This window comes from Mytilus edulis, chromosome 12, assembly GCF_963676685.1.
Source record: "Mytilus edulis chromosome 12, xbMytEdul2.2, whole genome shotgun sequence".
Lineage (NCBI taxonomy): Eukaryota > Metazoa > Mollusca > Bivalvia > Mytilida > Mytilidae > Mytilus > Mytilus edulis.
Window position 1 is genome coordinate 34,836,296 of NC_092355.1, and position 15,731 is coordinate 34,852,026.

General features: G+C 32.0%; 1 protein-coding gene and 1 long non-coding RNA gene across 2 annotated transcripts; both read left to right on the forward strand.

Moving 5' to 3' along the window:
• The first annotated feature begins 7 nt into the window (after positions 1–7).
• On the forward strand, positions 8–11,971 carry LOC139498319 (33 kDa inner dynein arm light chain, axonemal-like). The gene is made up of 6 exons (XM_071286688.1): positions 8–172; positions 5,827–5,969; positions 6,729–6,898; positions 7,472–7,650; positions 8,873–9,037; positions 11,757–11,971. Exons 1-6 carry the CDS (start codon positions 92–94, stop codon positions 11,793–11,795), a joined length of 777 nt encoding a protein of 258 aa, XP_071142789.1. The 5' UTR covers positions 8–91; the 3' UTR covers positions 11,796–11,971.
• LOC139498317 (uncharacterized) lies at positions 777–2,360 on the forward strand. The gene is made up of 2 exons (XR_011657883.1): positions 777–1,309; positions 2,126–2,360. It is a non-coding gene; the product is annotated as an uncharacterized lncRNA (long non-coding RNA).
• Positions 11,972–15,731: the final 3,760 nt, after the last annotated feature.

The following is a 15,731-nucleotide window of genomic DNA, read 5'->3' on the forward strand; positions in this document are numbered from 1 at the left end:
ATGAGCAAACGTTTATCTCCTTGGCGACAGGTAAACCGAATAGATTGTCGAAAGTTTCTGTTTCATTTCAACGGTGTGGTAAACAAACAAAATGATTCCTCCAAACGCTTCTCTTGTAAAATACGACAACCCTGTACTGGTTAGTCGAAACACAGACAAGAAAACACCGAGGGTAAGTATTTTTTTTCAACAGAAAACGATATATTTTGCACAGACGACAACATTGTCAACATCCAATAATACTGTTTGGTTTTTTATATCATCGGTTAAAAAAAAGAAATATGTCAAGCAATATGAGGGAAGTCTCGTAACTGTCAGCTATTCATGTTCACACTTAGTCCAAATAATTATGACGTCTGGCAAGGCTATTTTATTTTTTTTCTGGGACGTAGGAACCCAGTCAGCAGACTAACAGTGGGCCAACGTTGGCAAATGGTCGGCCCGTTGGTCGACCGTTGGTGTTGGCTTCACAACATTGGCCCAACGTTGGCAAATTGTCGGTCCGTTGGTCGCAAGTTTATGTTGGCTGCACAACATTGGCCCAACGTTGGCAAATTGTCGGTACAGTACATTGGTCGCACGTTGGTGTCGGCTGCACAACATTGGCCCAACGTTGGTCTGTTGTTGTAAATTCATATTATTATCTCATGTTGGTTATAAATAATCGGGCAAATGTTGGCATTATGTTAGTAGCAACATAGGGCCGATATGAAATTTTATTAATAGAATTAATAATATAATATTTTACGCTTTATTTCTCTTGGGAGGCGGATAATTTCGATTGCAGCAGGCTTTATGAAAAGTTAATGTTATACCGAAAGTGTTTATCAACTGAAATTACATTTACAACTTTATGTTGGGCCAATGCTGGCCCAACGTTGCGTGATTATATATTATACTCTATATATAAGTCAGGTAAAATTTATACTGGAATATCATTACTGTAATAAAAAAAATGTATATCGTAAACATAGATTGCCTGGTTAAAAATTAAAATTTATTGCAATCATTATTTATAATAACTTTATTCATTAAACTTTGTGAAACATAATAATAGCAATTATATGCAGAGTGATATTTGATACAGCCAGTCTGTTAATCAAGCCCATTCTGATAGAAGGTTGACCATATGTTCGACAAATTTCAAAGATAGTTGCTATGGTAATTAAGTTTATAGGAAATCTGAATGTAATGGGATGGTCACTTTTGTGATTATTTCCTGTTGTGTATTTGTAAGAGAGCAGCGATACGAAGAAAACAAAAAGAGAAAATCATGTCATCTGAGATTCAAAGAGAAAGATAGTAACATGTAAGTTGTAACTTTAAAAAATCTGATATGTATATACGATTCAGAATGACAAATACAATATGATTTTTTAATCTGAGGGATGTTGTTAAAAATCAAAACATATATTAATTTCTATCATTTTATAATGCTGATCTTGAAGTTTATACGTTTCGGGCGAAATATTTTCTAGATTTTAAATCATTTCAATCCTATTAATTATCATGAAATATTTGCCACTGAACATTAGTATCTTCAAACAAATGGTAAAATATATAAATCTATAACCACAACATGTATGATCATTACTGAAGTTAATGGAATAAAATTGTCTTAAGATGTACCTTATTCCGTAATTTTTTCAAAAATGTGGTATAATGATTTCTACTTCATTAAAATATAAATGAATTTGTTAGTTTTATTGTATTTCTAAATCGCATGCAAACAGGTACGATATATTTGTGAAACCTAATCATATACACACTTGAATGTGTAACAGTGTTTTTATATATCAAATATATAACTGTTCATTAATACACATCTAAATTATTCTTTATATATCATGTATATTACGAATATATAAAGCATGATACTGAATTCTGAAATAATAGTAATAAGGGTTTGTTATACCTACAAATCCGTCTAATACTAATGAATTTCTGACCATTAGACAAATAACCAATATAAAACAAAATGGTTATTTAAGATTTTATTTTGTATTAAATAGTGTTTAAACTATTTAGAATATACATTAATTCATATTACATATCTAGAAGGGAGATTACGCACGCATGCATTAGGCAAATACGCAATTCAAGTTTACTTATAACTTTATTACAGAGTCGGTTAGAAAAAAAACATAGCTGTAAAGAGTCTTCGGATAAGGAAATAGATGATGCAGCTAAAGATTGGCGGCGCTTAAGCCTTGACAGAGAAGGTGGCAAGAAACAGAGAAGAGAAAAAAAGAATAACAATTATAAATAATAATGACACTGTTGAAGTTCAAATTGAGGAGGACACTAATAGTGGTGACGACCAATGATATTAAATTTAAAATAAATAAAGTTTCATCTTCTGAATTATTTAATTTTCATTCTGGATCTGGAACCAATACAACTAAAATTACATCTCCGAAAAAACTATTTGTTTGATCGCCTAACCATAAGCCATACGTCATTTGTTCTGTTAAAGAAATAAATGAAATTGATATGAAAAAAGAAGATGTGGTATGATTGCTAATGAGACAACTCTTTACAAGACACCAAATGACACAGAGTTTATCTGGTCGATCCATCAAACAGTGCCAAAGAAATATCTTAGCGTCACACAATAAATAAAATTAAAGAGGCAAAGTTCATGAAAAAAACAAGGACAGTAACAACAATGGGTAATACAAAAATACAGAATTGCTACCTTAAACTTTGGCAGTTTGGAATACAAAAAAAGATCAAATGCGCTCCGGGGTATTTATCATATACAGCTCCTCATGCAGCATCCGTTGTAATTTGGTTGAAACAATAGACCAACGTATTGCCAACATAAAAATGAGAAATACCTACCTTGGACCAACATAGTGCCAACATAAGAAAAGATATTTCTACGTTGGTCCAACGTTGTGCCAACATGGATTTCGTTTTTCATACAATGGGCCAACGTTGGCTCTATGTATTGCATATAACCGTACAACGTTGGGCCAACATGAAGCCATCATGTTGGGCCAACGTAGGCCCACTTTGCACTTATACGTTGGGCCAACGTTAAAATACAACGATGGGCCAATGCAATGATATACGTTGTGCCAATGTTGGGCCAACATACTCATGTTGTCTGGGAAGGCGTCCCAGAAAAAAAATAAAATAGCCTTGCCAGACGTCATAATTATTTGGACAAGTTCACACTTAGCGTCAAATTGGTTAAAATTTTACTGTGATTTGTAAAATATCCTCATTAATTATGATTAGGAAGATGTTTCAAAGATAAAATTATTGTCATCTTGTCATATATGTTTTCGTATCATCTTTAGTCTTTAGAAAATAAATTAAATTATCTCCCTTCCGGTCTCACTAATTAGCGACAACAAGAATTTTAGCGTCAACAAGCGACAACAAGAATTATTTTAGCGACAACAAGCGACAAGAAACTATTTAGCGACAAGAAAACATTTTTTTTAATTAAAATTAATTATTGCAATAAATATTAAAAGAATATGCAAAAGAAAATAATTTTAGCGACAAGAAAGTTAAAATTGATAGAAAAAAATGAAACATTATTTACATAATATTTTATCATCTATTATGAATAACAGCCAGTATTACGTTTAATTATTGTATTATGAGATGACTTTTCCTTGTGTTTTAGAACATATTATTTATCTTATAATTTGTATTTTAAAACTCTTTTCGTGCAATATGTATTAAGCTCGCAAAATGAATTACTTGTGCATCATTGTCCTGAAAATATTGACACAAATTGTGAAATACAAAGAACTGAAACCAAACAGGAGGAAAAGAAAATTGAAATGTGAATGTTTTCATCTTTTTATTTGTTTATTGCCTCATTAAACGATATTTATCATGTTTATTCATATTGATTGAAGATAAAAGGAAATTAATGACAATCTTGAGTTTTCAACAGGTGTTCACTATTTACTATGATTGTATAGTCTGGCGTGCGCCGTGTAATTGTATAGTCTGACGCGTGTACAAAGTTGAAGGTGTTAATTGGATGTTATTGTAGCAATAAAACAGGGGACACGCGACTTGTTAATCTCATTTGATGTTCCACATTGTGTGTACTGTTATTACCTTAAGGTGAAGCCACATCTAATGTTGTTCCTATCAAGAACAATGAATTATACTGTTAGAAAGGAAATAATATTTCATGTTTTTGTTTCAATAAATCCTTCAAAGGAACGTTGACCTTTTTTTTTTTTTTTTTTCCGGCAAAAGTACGTGATCTGTATATGGACCCCAAGGTAGAACCACGTCCTCGTTGTGGGGTCTGGAAACACGCTTAAATAATAAAGATGGCAAAGCGTGGCTGAGAGTTTTACAAATAAAGCATCGAATTGACATAACAAGATAACACTTAGAGCATAGTATTAAGCAAATGAATCAAAATATTATATTCCATTATGCCCGCTCCATATATATCTCCTTCCATTTATTCATACTTTGACTTTGATGAAAACAGATACATACATTATCTTATACATATTCTTCATATTTAAAAATAAAAAAAAGAAGCTCAATCTCTTTCTTTTTCACAAATGTTAAATTTCTTCATCTACCAATATACTAATATAAACTTCACAATCTCTTTCTTTCTCACAAATGTTTCATTTCTTCGTCTATCTATATATAAAACATTTAAATTAGACATATCTGCTCGTATATTTAAAAAAAAACCATTACATACAAATTTCTTTATATCTAATAAAAAAAAAAAAAAGTTTTCTTGTCGTTAAATAGTCTTCTTGTCGCTTGTTGTCGCTAAAATAATTTTTGTTGACGCTTGTTGTCGCTAATTAGTGAGACCTTATCATCCATATTTCATTTGAAACAACAACATAAAATATTGCAAAAAGAGGGGAAAAGATGTCGCATATTTCCCAAATTTGGCTAAAAGTAAAAGTAGAATTTCAATTGCTTGAAGTAATACCTGAAACTGTTTTAAATTTACATATATCTTTCAGTAAATCCAATGAAAATCATATGTCTTTCGTCTCATTTTTTGTAAAACTGCGTCAAAAACTTTGTGTAGAAAAAAAGTGTTTGTATTTAACATAACATTAATTTCTGTAACGATGGCCGGTCTACATGTAGCTATGAAAATACAGAGGGTCAAACAGAAAATAGTAGTGAGCCTTGACAAAAAAATCTAAATACCAAAAAACATTTGACAGAACATGCTTTTAAAATTTGAGTACACGTCAAGTCAATAAAAACTCAACATTGAAAACCATATATATATTATATATATAAGATGTGAAAATTGTTATTAGTACGAAAACACATCACACAAGGATAATTTAGTACTTACCGTTTTTTTAATTTTATATATATTAGAAGTACAATGTAATTCGCCAAAGTCAGTTGTTTTTTTATTGACGAAAAGAAAGTGCACATGCATGTTATTGTCTAGTTCCGCAGCTTGTTATTGTCATGCACCAAAAATTACTGTTTAGTGTTAATGTCATTTCGCAAGGTTTTTCTTTATTTGTCGTGAAGGTATAATGTACCCCATGCACCTTTTCACTAGTTGTCCGCAATTACTGGACATCACACAGGTTCTTTTAAAATTTTGACGTCATAATACAAAATATCTGATATGCCACAATGGAAAAGTGATTGTTGTATGACGTCAATAGTTCAAGGGGAACAGATTCTCAGGTCAGCTGGGATTAGCTATAAGGTGTATTACTCTTGCCACAAAATTTGTTTTTTTATCATTTAAATTTTATTTAAACAAAAAAATGTGATGGCAAACAAAACCCCTTCATTTTAGCAGCTTTTCATGTAACTTACATATATATATTTCAGGCAAGAGCACTAAAAGTGACACCAGCACCACCTGCAGGGTCTGGACCAGTACCTAGTCCCCCAGGCAAACAGAAGCTTGCTCCAGTTGATGCCAAGGCTGCACAGCAGACTGATGAAATTCTTAATTCTATTTTACCACCAAGGTTAGTCACTGACATTAGCTTTATGCTATGGCAGCTATAGGGAGATCAAGCTCTGCATCCTCTAAAATCTTTGTTGGTAAATTAATCAATTGTACAAATACATGTAGTTGACCCACACACATACATGTACAAACCTTTTTATTGCTTGGGTTAGCTGGTGTCAGTGAGTGATTCCATGTTTTTTTTCAATTTTAAAAAAAGATTTTGCGTCAGACTACCAAAGAGACAAATTGCCACCACAGACCAACTGACATAAATCTAAGAAACTGGTCACAGTGTAATTAAGCCATTAAAGGCCCAGACATATAATCATAAAAGGTAAAACGCTTGAAATGAGAAAACCATACCTGTTTATGCCAGTAAATTACTTCTCATGTATGTACATTTGTCGTATTTAGATCTCTTTCTAAGAGTCTTATCATAATCATAAAAGGATTCAACTTCAAGTAGTAGTAATTACTAAGCATACATGATATTACTTTGTTCCAGATTATTTCAAAAGATCGGAAATGATACAACACATACCAACTATGTAACTTACAAGTTACAATAACAGTGAAACAATTATTGATTTTATGTGTAAGGTTCAGACAAAAAAGATCACAAAATTAAAACCTCATCAAATTTTGATTTGGTCTTTAATCTGTAGTACTGTGTGGTGGATTGTCTCTGTTAATTTGACAGTCTCTATTCAAATTAATATAATGCTCTTGCTGTTGTGATTTATAAATTGATTATAATGTACCACTTAAATTTCAGGGAATGGACTGAAGGAGGACAGTTGTGGGTACAACAGGTCTCCAGTACACCAGCAACCAGACTAGATGTAGTGAACCTACAGGAAGAATTAGATAGACGATTACAACAGAGACAGGCAAGAGAGACTGGAATTTGTCCTGTCAGGAGAGAACTTTACTCACAATGTTTTGGTAGGTCTGAAAAGAAATTTAATCGGTTCATGATCAGTCATAGCATATAAGTATATTCAACAGGGTATAGTACATTCATTATAACCATGTTAATACAGTAATGTTTCAACATACATGTAGATACAATGTATAAGAAGATGTGGTAAGAGTGTCAATGAGACAACTCTACATCCAAGTCACAGTTCATAAAAGTAAACCATTTTAGGTTAAAGTATAGCCTACAACACAGTCTTGGCCCACACTGAGCATCAAGCTATTAAGGGCTACAAAAAGACTTGTGTAAAACCATTCAAACAGGAAAAACAATGGTCTAATCTATATATAAAAAACGAGAAATGAGAAACAATGTAAATATGCTAGCTAGAATGATCATCCTTTTAAACTGCAATTTGACTATTCTTTTTTAATTGATTTGTATTGTTCAACCAAGTTGTAAATATTTATTAACATAAAAAACATTTTAAGTTTCTTGTTCAGAGCAAGGGTAGATAATCCAGAATTAGAAATGAAATTTCCAATTTATTTTATCCTATAATATATGGTGTATCTAACCCTTTTTTAACCTTTTTTCAGATGAATTAATTCGTCAAGTTACAATCAACTGTGCAGAGAGAGGTTTGTTATTACTCCGTGTTCGTGATGAAATCAGAATGACCATTGCAGCTTATCAAACATTATATGAAAGCAGTGTAGCATTTGGTATGAGAAAAGCTCTCCAGGCTGAACAAGGCAAAACAGACATGGAAAAGAAGGTGGGTTAAAAAAAATTAATTATTCAAAGCATGCTGTACAGCTGTAGAATGGAAGACCCTCGATATTGATTTAGAAATATATTGAATGTCAACAAAAAATCTCATGAATTAATTCTTTTGAAAGTTTTTTTTTTTAAACTCTTAAAAGTCTCTTTAAATTTTTCTCTGTTATAATTTTTTATATCAAGCTTCTTGACTAAAAAGTAATATAACAAAAATACCAAACTCTAAACAGAAATTTCCTTAGTAAATGTCAAAATCAAAAGCTCAAACACATCAAACTAATGGATAACAACTGTCATTCCGTAAAATTGATTCTCAAAGGAGTTTCACAGGATCATGGATCTCATCTCAAGGCTGATTGTCCATCAATAAGATAGTAGCCTAGAACTACTTTTTAATGTTTTCAAAACTATAGATATTCTTTAAATGCAAAAGCAAATGCTATTTAAAAATATTTTCATACATGTGGAAAATTGTACCAAAAGTTACAAAAATTGACACAGTTATTATTCTGAGTCTCAGGATACATGTATTGTGATCAATTTATCTCAATAAACAAATGGTTTGCTAACTGGTACTTATACATATAATTTGAAACGAGGCAAAACATTGACTTACAAAAAAAAGTCTCATGCATTTTGGCAAGTAAGTTAGAAAAGATACCAGTTTGTTATCATTGAACTGTTTTAATATTTGTTTTGTTTAGTTGATTCTTGACAAAGAAAAACTGAAAGTCAAGGTAAAACAAATGTGACAATGTTGTCAATGACACAAGTAGAAAGTCGTCAATCACATTGCATGATTGTCTGGGTTCAACACAGAAGATTTTTATTACAGATGATCTTAAATGATCAGGAAAACATTTGTAATAAACTTGAAGTACTTTGTTTTGTATGTGTACAATTTGTTTATTATATGTCTACATGAATGTAACATTTGGAAGTCAATGCACACAGTCACAGCATTGCCGCTTAATGAGATGCCTGCCAATTGTTTTACCTAAAGTACTTTCCTAAAAAAGTCTGTCAAAATCAGAGCCAAATCATTGTATGTTATATATACAGGCACCATTTCCACTTCTAATTACAGATACAAAATTCTAATGTTTAGAATAAATTATGTAGTTTATCAAATCAATACCTGGATTTTTTTTTTAAAGTAAGAAATAGAATTATACACTTAAACATGTAGTAGTAAAATATGTGTTATATTATTTCAGATTACAGAATTGGAACAAGAAAAGAGAGATTTAGAAAAACAAGTAAATGAATGGAAAATGAAATGTGAACAGACAGAAAAGAGAGCAGCTGAACAGAGACAAGTGGAAGAAAAGAAACACACAGAAGAAATCCAGTTCTTGAAACGAACAACACAACAACTGAAGGTACAAGAATATTGAGATCGGAAATTGTGAATGTGTCAAAATGATAACAAAAGAGGGACGAAAGATACCAAAGGGACAGTCAAACTCATAAATCTAAAACAAACTGACAACGACATGGCTGAAAATGAAAAAGACAAACAAACAACAGCACACACGACACAACATAGAAAACTAAAGAATAAACAACATGAACCCCACAACCTGTTCATAGAACAGAAACAGCATAAGGCCATTAAATAGCTGCTTTAAAAAAAGGAGATATTGTATAATTGACAATGGTACAACTATCCTCCAGGGTTCAATTGAAGTGGAAGTAAGCAATTAAAGGCCACCATACTGTCTTCAACAATGAGAAAACCCAAGTCAAAGTGAACTGCAGTTATTTAGCAGTTTATTAGCATTCACAGTTCCCACTTGACAGCAGTTATTTGGCAGTTTATTAGCATTCACAGTTACCAAATATAAGGCAATGATTAATTTGCATAAAGGCATTCCAATAGCATTCCGTAGCTGTTTCTTAGCAGTTTATTTAGCCTTCACAGTTCTTTGGCAGTTATTTTTAACGAAAAATTTAAATGAGATCTGAATATTCATGAGAACTGCTATAATAACAGCTATCAAATAATGAATATTCATGAGAACTGCTATAATAACAGCTGTCAATAATGAATATTCATGGCAACTGCTAAGTTATACATCCTTATATGGTTTTATAAACTGCTAATAACTGCTGTGGAATGCTATCAGATCTGCCAAAAGTTGCAATACAAAAAGGTGACACATGAATACCGGTTATCAATATACAGTGTACAAGGTACAAAAGCAAAAATATTAAAATTCTAATATTTTACTGTTAGTCTTTGTGAAATTTCAAAAAGTTGTACTTAAACTTATATTTGTAATTAGAGCAGTAACTATCCAATCTAATAACAGACTTAATTTTAAGGGAATGTAAACAAAAATGTGAGAAGCACTTACTTTAGCTGGTCTTAGATTCCTAATTAATTATGTTAGACTATAGTGGCCGTAATGATATAGGAACAATTAAAAAAGCACTTTGATTATCAAGACATTTAAAAAAGCAACTTAATATTGAAGAGATATCACTGCTAAGAGGCTAATTTCTACCTTGACTAAGTGATTTTCAAATTAGAAGTTATTTCATTTATCATTATTTTATTACCAAACATGCCAAATGTACTGTTTTTATTCTATTAAATGTGGATAAAAAGACAACAGTTATATCCTCTTTCTCTTTTGGAATTTTAAACAAATAAATTCTTGATACATGTAATACATATTATGTTTCTTTTTCTGAAACAAACTAAAGTAAAATTATATATTATAAATTAATTTCATTAAATGGATTGTTTGGACAATTTTAACCAATCAGCTATTCACAGTCTACTAGTTTACCTCCCCCTTTTTTCAACTCTTGAATATGATAAGATTGTTTTTTTTACAAAATAATAGATGAAAATAATATTCATATCTATTTTTTTCAAATAACATCTTGAGCTGTAAGTATATATATATGATTACATTCTATTACAATCCTGTCAACATCAGAAATTCTATTTAAATAAACTACAATCCCCCTTTTTTGGGCTTTCTGTATGATTTCTGTTTCCCCCTTCAAAGTTATGTCAGAATTGAGAATATACACAAGCATTAACTATAACTTTCAACTTACTGTACTGCAGGTGTGTAAAAGTATTAAATTCATCCAAAATTAAGCTTATATTGATAAAAATACACTTTTTCACTACCAAGTATTTCCACACAACATGGAGCCAAAATGCACATTTGAAAATGATCAAATTATCTTCAAATAAATGTTTAACTTCAAGCTGAAAACATAGCCAGATCCAAGCATTTTTATAACAAAGATTAATAGGTCAACTGCTATCGAACTGCTGTCATAACTGTTGTCCCGACTGCTAAGAGGAATGCTAAGATGAATGCTAAGACGAATGCTAAGCCGAATGCTAAGACGAATGCTAAGCCGAATGCTAAGAAATGGTGAAATGTGGCAGTTTTTCAAACTGCTATTAGATTGAATGCTTAGAACAGCTAAAGGACTGCTAAAAATATGAAAAACTGGCAAATAACAGCTAAAAAACAGCTAATAATAGCAGTTCAGTTTGACTTGGGAACCCATAATGCTAAGTCAGCTTTAAAAGGCCCAGAAAAATGGGGAAAAGTTTAAATTTTAAATATAATGCCATAATTTATATCGAAACTTATATAAAAACAAAACAAAAATGAAAAACATGATCCAAACTATTACAGGCTCCTGACATGGGTAAACAGCAGGTCTTAACATGTTAATGAGCACCCAACCCTCCCCTTACCTGAAACTGGGGTGCGACAACACAACATAAATCACAAAAAGTACTGTTAAACTTGAACTGAATAGCGCTGTGCTAAAACGGCCTGGGGAGAACACTGGTTAAAGAAAAAAATGTTATAAATTATAAATTGAAAAAGTTATATAAGTCAGTCTGCTAAAAAAAGGCATTTCAGACATCTTTTAAACCATGCAAAGGTTAAATCAGATCATTTAGATCTTGCAAAATAAGACTAACTATAAGTTTGTCCCTTTTTGACAGAAATGGTTGTAATACAACCCTCATTAGAATGAATATGCTTAGATTTTTAAGGCAGAAAGATATTGAATTAAAAAGATAACTCAGAAATAAAACATCTTTTTTTTCAGGGTCAATTGGAAGGACTTATTACTCCAAAGAAGGCATAGTGAAATGTGATACAAACTCGTCAAAACGCATTTTATTGGACCACTTGACTTTCATTCCATTTTCGTTGAAGGACTTTATGGTGAACATAAAATTGAAGATGTTCAGGAAAATCTAAACCATTATTGTATTGTAAATTATAATGTTGACTATTTTATTTAAGAAAAATAATCGTATACATCTTTTTGTTTATTTTTTAATTTACAAGGGTCTGTCCCTCTTGATTTCATGTAATTAACAAAATATTGTATTTTTGGGATTATATATTTATGAATTTGCCTAATAGACTGAAATGGTTGTGGTACACACCTCATTAGAATGAAAATGTTTGGATTTTAAGGAAAATGAAATAGATTAAAAAATGGGAGATAACTAAGAAAATTTGAACTTCATAGAACATTTGATTTACCTTTACCAAAACAAATTGATGGACATTGGTATCCCAACAGTTATTATGAGTACACAATAATCAGTATAAAAGTTGAGGTTTCAGAGTAAGATACTGACCCCTGCTTAATTAATGCTTAAACAGGAACCACCAATTATAACACAAAATCTGTCATCAACTACCTAAAATAAACATTCAACAAATATCAACTAATAACACATATTCCAGATAGCCTGACTATAGGCAATACTGTGGTCAGCTTGAATTAGTTTTATATGAGGCGGTACCTATATGAATAAGAAGTTGTGGTAAGAGTGCCAATGAGACAACTACTCATCTGTGTCACAATGTATAACCAGATGCTTTGAAGGGTGCAGCTTTAAACGACCGCAGAGGTCCAACCCTGAACAGTTGGGGCAAGTAAAAGGACTTAAAAAATTTAAATTGGACATTTACCTATTATGGTCCATTATTCAAAATCTAAATACATGGTTAGATTCAGCATATCAGAACCCCAAGAATTCAATTTTTGATGAAATCAAATAATGTTCAATTTTAGACCCTTTAGACCAATTTGATAACCATGCCCAAATATTAAAAATCTAAATACATGGTTAGATTCAGCATATTGAAGAACCCCATATATTCAATTTTTGTTGAATTCAAACAAAGTTTTTTGACCCTTTGGACCTTAATCTAGACCAATTTTTGCTATTGCCAAATACTGTGCATTTTAAAATTTATAGCTAATGCACAATACTTATTATAATAATTTTGGACCAACATGAAAACTGGGCCCATAATCAAAAATCTAAGTACATGTTTAGATTCAGCATATCAAAGAAGCCCAAGAATTCAATTTTTGTTAAAATCAAGCTAAGTTTAATTTTGGACCCTTTTGACCTTTTGATGTAGACCAATTTGAAAACAGGACCAAAAATTAAGAATCTGAATACACGGTAAATAGATTTGGCATATCAAAAAACCCCAATAATTCATTTTTAGATGAAATCAAACAAAGTTTAGTTTTGGACCCTAATTCGTTGGGACCAAATTAAACTCCCAAAATCAATCCAAACCTTCCTTTTGTTGTCATAAACCTTGTGTTAAAATTTTATAGATTTCTATTAACTTATACTAAAGTTATTGTGCAAAAACCAAGAAAAATGCTTATTTGGGACCTTTTTTTTGGCCCCTAATTCCTAAACTGATGGGACTAAAACTCCCAAAATCAATCCCAACCTTCCCCTTGTGGTCACAGGCCTTATGTTAAAATTTCATAAATTTTTTTTCTTATACTAAAGTTATCGTGCGAAAACCAAGAAAAATGCTTATTTGGGCCCTTTTTGGACCCCAATTCCTAAACTGTTGGGACCAAAACACCCAAAATCAATCCCAACCTTCCTTTTATGGTCATAAACCTTGTGTTTAAATTTCATAGATTTCTATTTACTTTAAACTAAAGTTAGAGTGCAAAAACCAAATGTCTTCGACGACAACGACCACACTTACGCGATACCAATATACGACCAAAAGTTTCAATTTTTGCGTCGTATAAAAAGTAAACAATTATAGGCCTTCAACACAGAGCCTTGGTTCACATTGAAAAGCACGTCATAACACGCCTTAAAAAGACTAAATGTCATGAAAAAAACACAATAAATCAAACTTGTACACTTCTTTAAACCATAATAAGGTTAGATGGTTGGTGCTTTCCATACAAACCTTGACAAATTTGAACTGGACTTGAAATTTGGTATTTGCTGCTTCTCTCCTTGTCGCACTGCATTTAAAAAAGCAAAGATTGTTCAGTTTGGAATCAGAGAAAATTCAGTTTGGAATCTAGGATTACGCCTTTCCCCAGTTATTTTAAATTGTGAACTATTGAGTTAAATTTCTAGCTCATTCAAATGGTCTGTTACTAAGAAGGCTTTATCTTCATATCACAAAAGATGCATGGGATATTTGTTACTGGCTAGACATTTTTAACCCTTCTCCATCCATCCTTCAATTTCCTACCATTATTTGGCTTGTAATAACTCAACTTGGAGATGCAGCAGCAAACACTTTTAAACCCTGCTGCATTCTGTATGTGCCTGTCCAATTCAGTTTTTGTTGAGTCTGCAACTTTTGTTGCAGAAAGCTCGACAGGGATAGTGACCCGGCGGCGTTAGCTCACTTCTTAAAAGCTTTATATTTTAGAAGGTGGAAGACCTGGATGCTTCATACTTTGTATATAGATGCTTCATGTTACGAAGTTTCAGTCAGTCACATGTCCAATGTCCTTGACCTCATTTTCATGGTTCAGTGACCACTTGGAAAAAAAGTTCAAATTTTTTGTAATGTTGTATTCTCTCTTATTATAAGTAATAGAATAACTATATTTGATGTGTGCGTACCTTGCAAGGTCCTCATGTCTGTCAGACAGTTTTCACTTGACCTCGACCTCATTTCATGGATCAGTGAACAAGGTTAAGTTTTGGTGGTCAAGTCCATATCTCAGATACTATAAGCAATAGGGCTAGTATATTCGGTGTATGGAAGGACTGTAAGGTGTACATGTCCAACTGGCAGGTGTCATCTGACCTTGACCTCATTTTCATGGTTCAGTGGTTATAGTTCAATTTTTGTGTTTTGGTCTGTTTTTCTCATACTATATGCAATAGGTCTACTATATTTGTTGTATGGAATGATTGTAAGACGTACATGTCTAGCGGGCAGATGTCATGTGACCATGACCTCATTTTCATGGTTCAGTGGTCAAAGTTAAGTTTTTGAGTTTTAGTCTTTTTATCTAATACTATATGCCATAGGTCAACTATATTTGGTGTATGGAAATATTTTATGATCTTTATGTCAGTTGCCCAGGTTTTATTTGACCGTGACCTCATTTTCACGGTTCATTGCACAGTGTTAAGTTTTTGTGTTTTGGGCTATTTTTCTTAAACTGTAAGTAATGGGTCAACTATATATGTTGTATAGAAGCATTGTTAGCTGTACATGTCAGCTGCCTGGCATGGTTCATCTGACCTTGACCTCATTTTGAAGGTTCATTGGTCTTTGTTTAGTTATCTTGGTTAATGTTAAGTTTATGTGACAGTTGTAATAAAGCTTAGCTTTATACTTAGGACTATCAACATAATATCAATGATTAGTATAAAAGGCGAGACATTTCAGCCTGTGCACTCTTGTTAATCTAGTTATTGCACTGCATTCATCCTGTTATAGGATTTGACACTCACTACTGGATCAGAGTGGATTCGACTGCTCACAATCTAAAGACCTGGCTGGTCTTTCTCTTTTATTCATGCAAATCCCTTTCTTCATTTGTAATCAAGATTTCTTTTGATAAGCTTGTAAAACAAAGAATAATAAGTGGAACCTGAGATCTATATGACTTGCCTGTTGGCATAAAATTCAGAATAGGCAATCTTAGGGACAGCCATATTGCTCAATTATTAAAAGTTACTGGACAAATGTTCGTGAACTAGTGGACACTGAGACAGGGTCTCAAAATGGCAAACAAACTGAGATGTACAGACAGTAATAT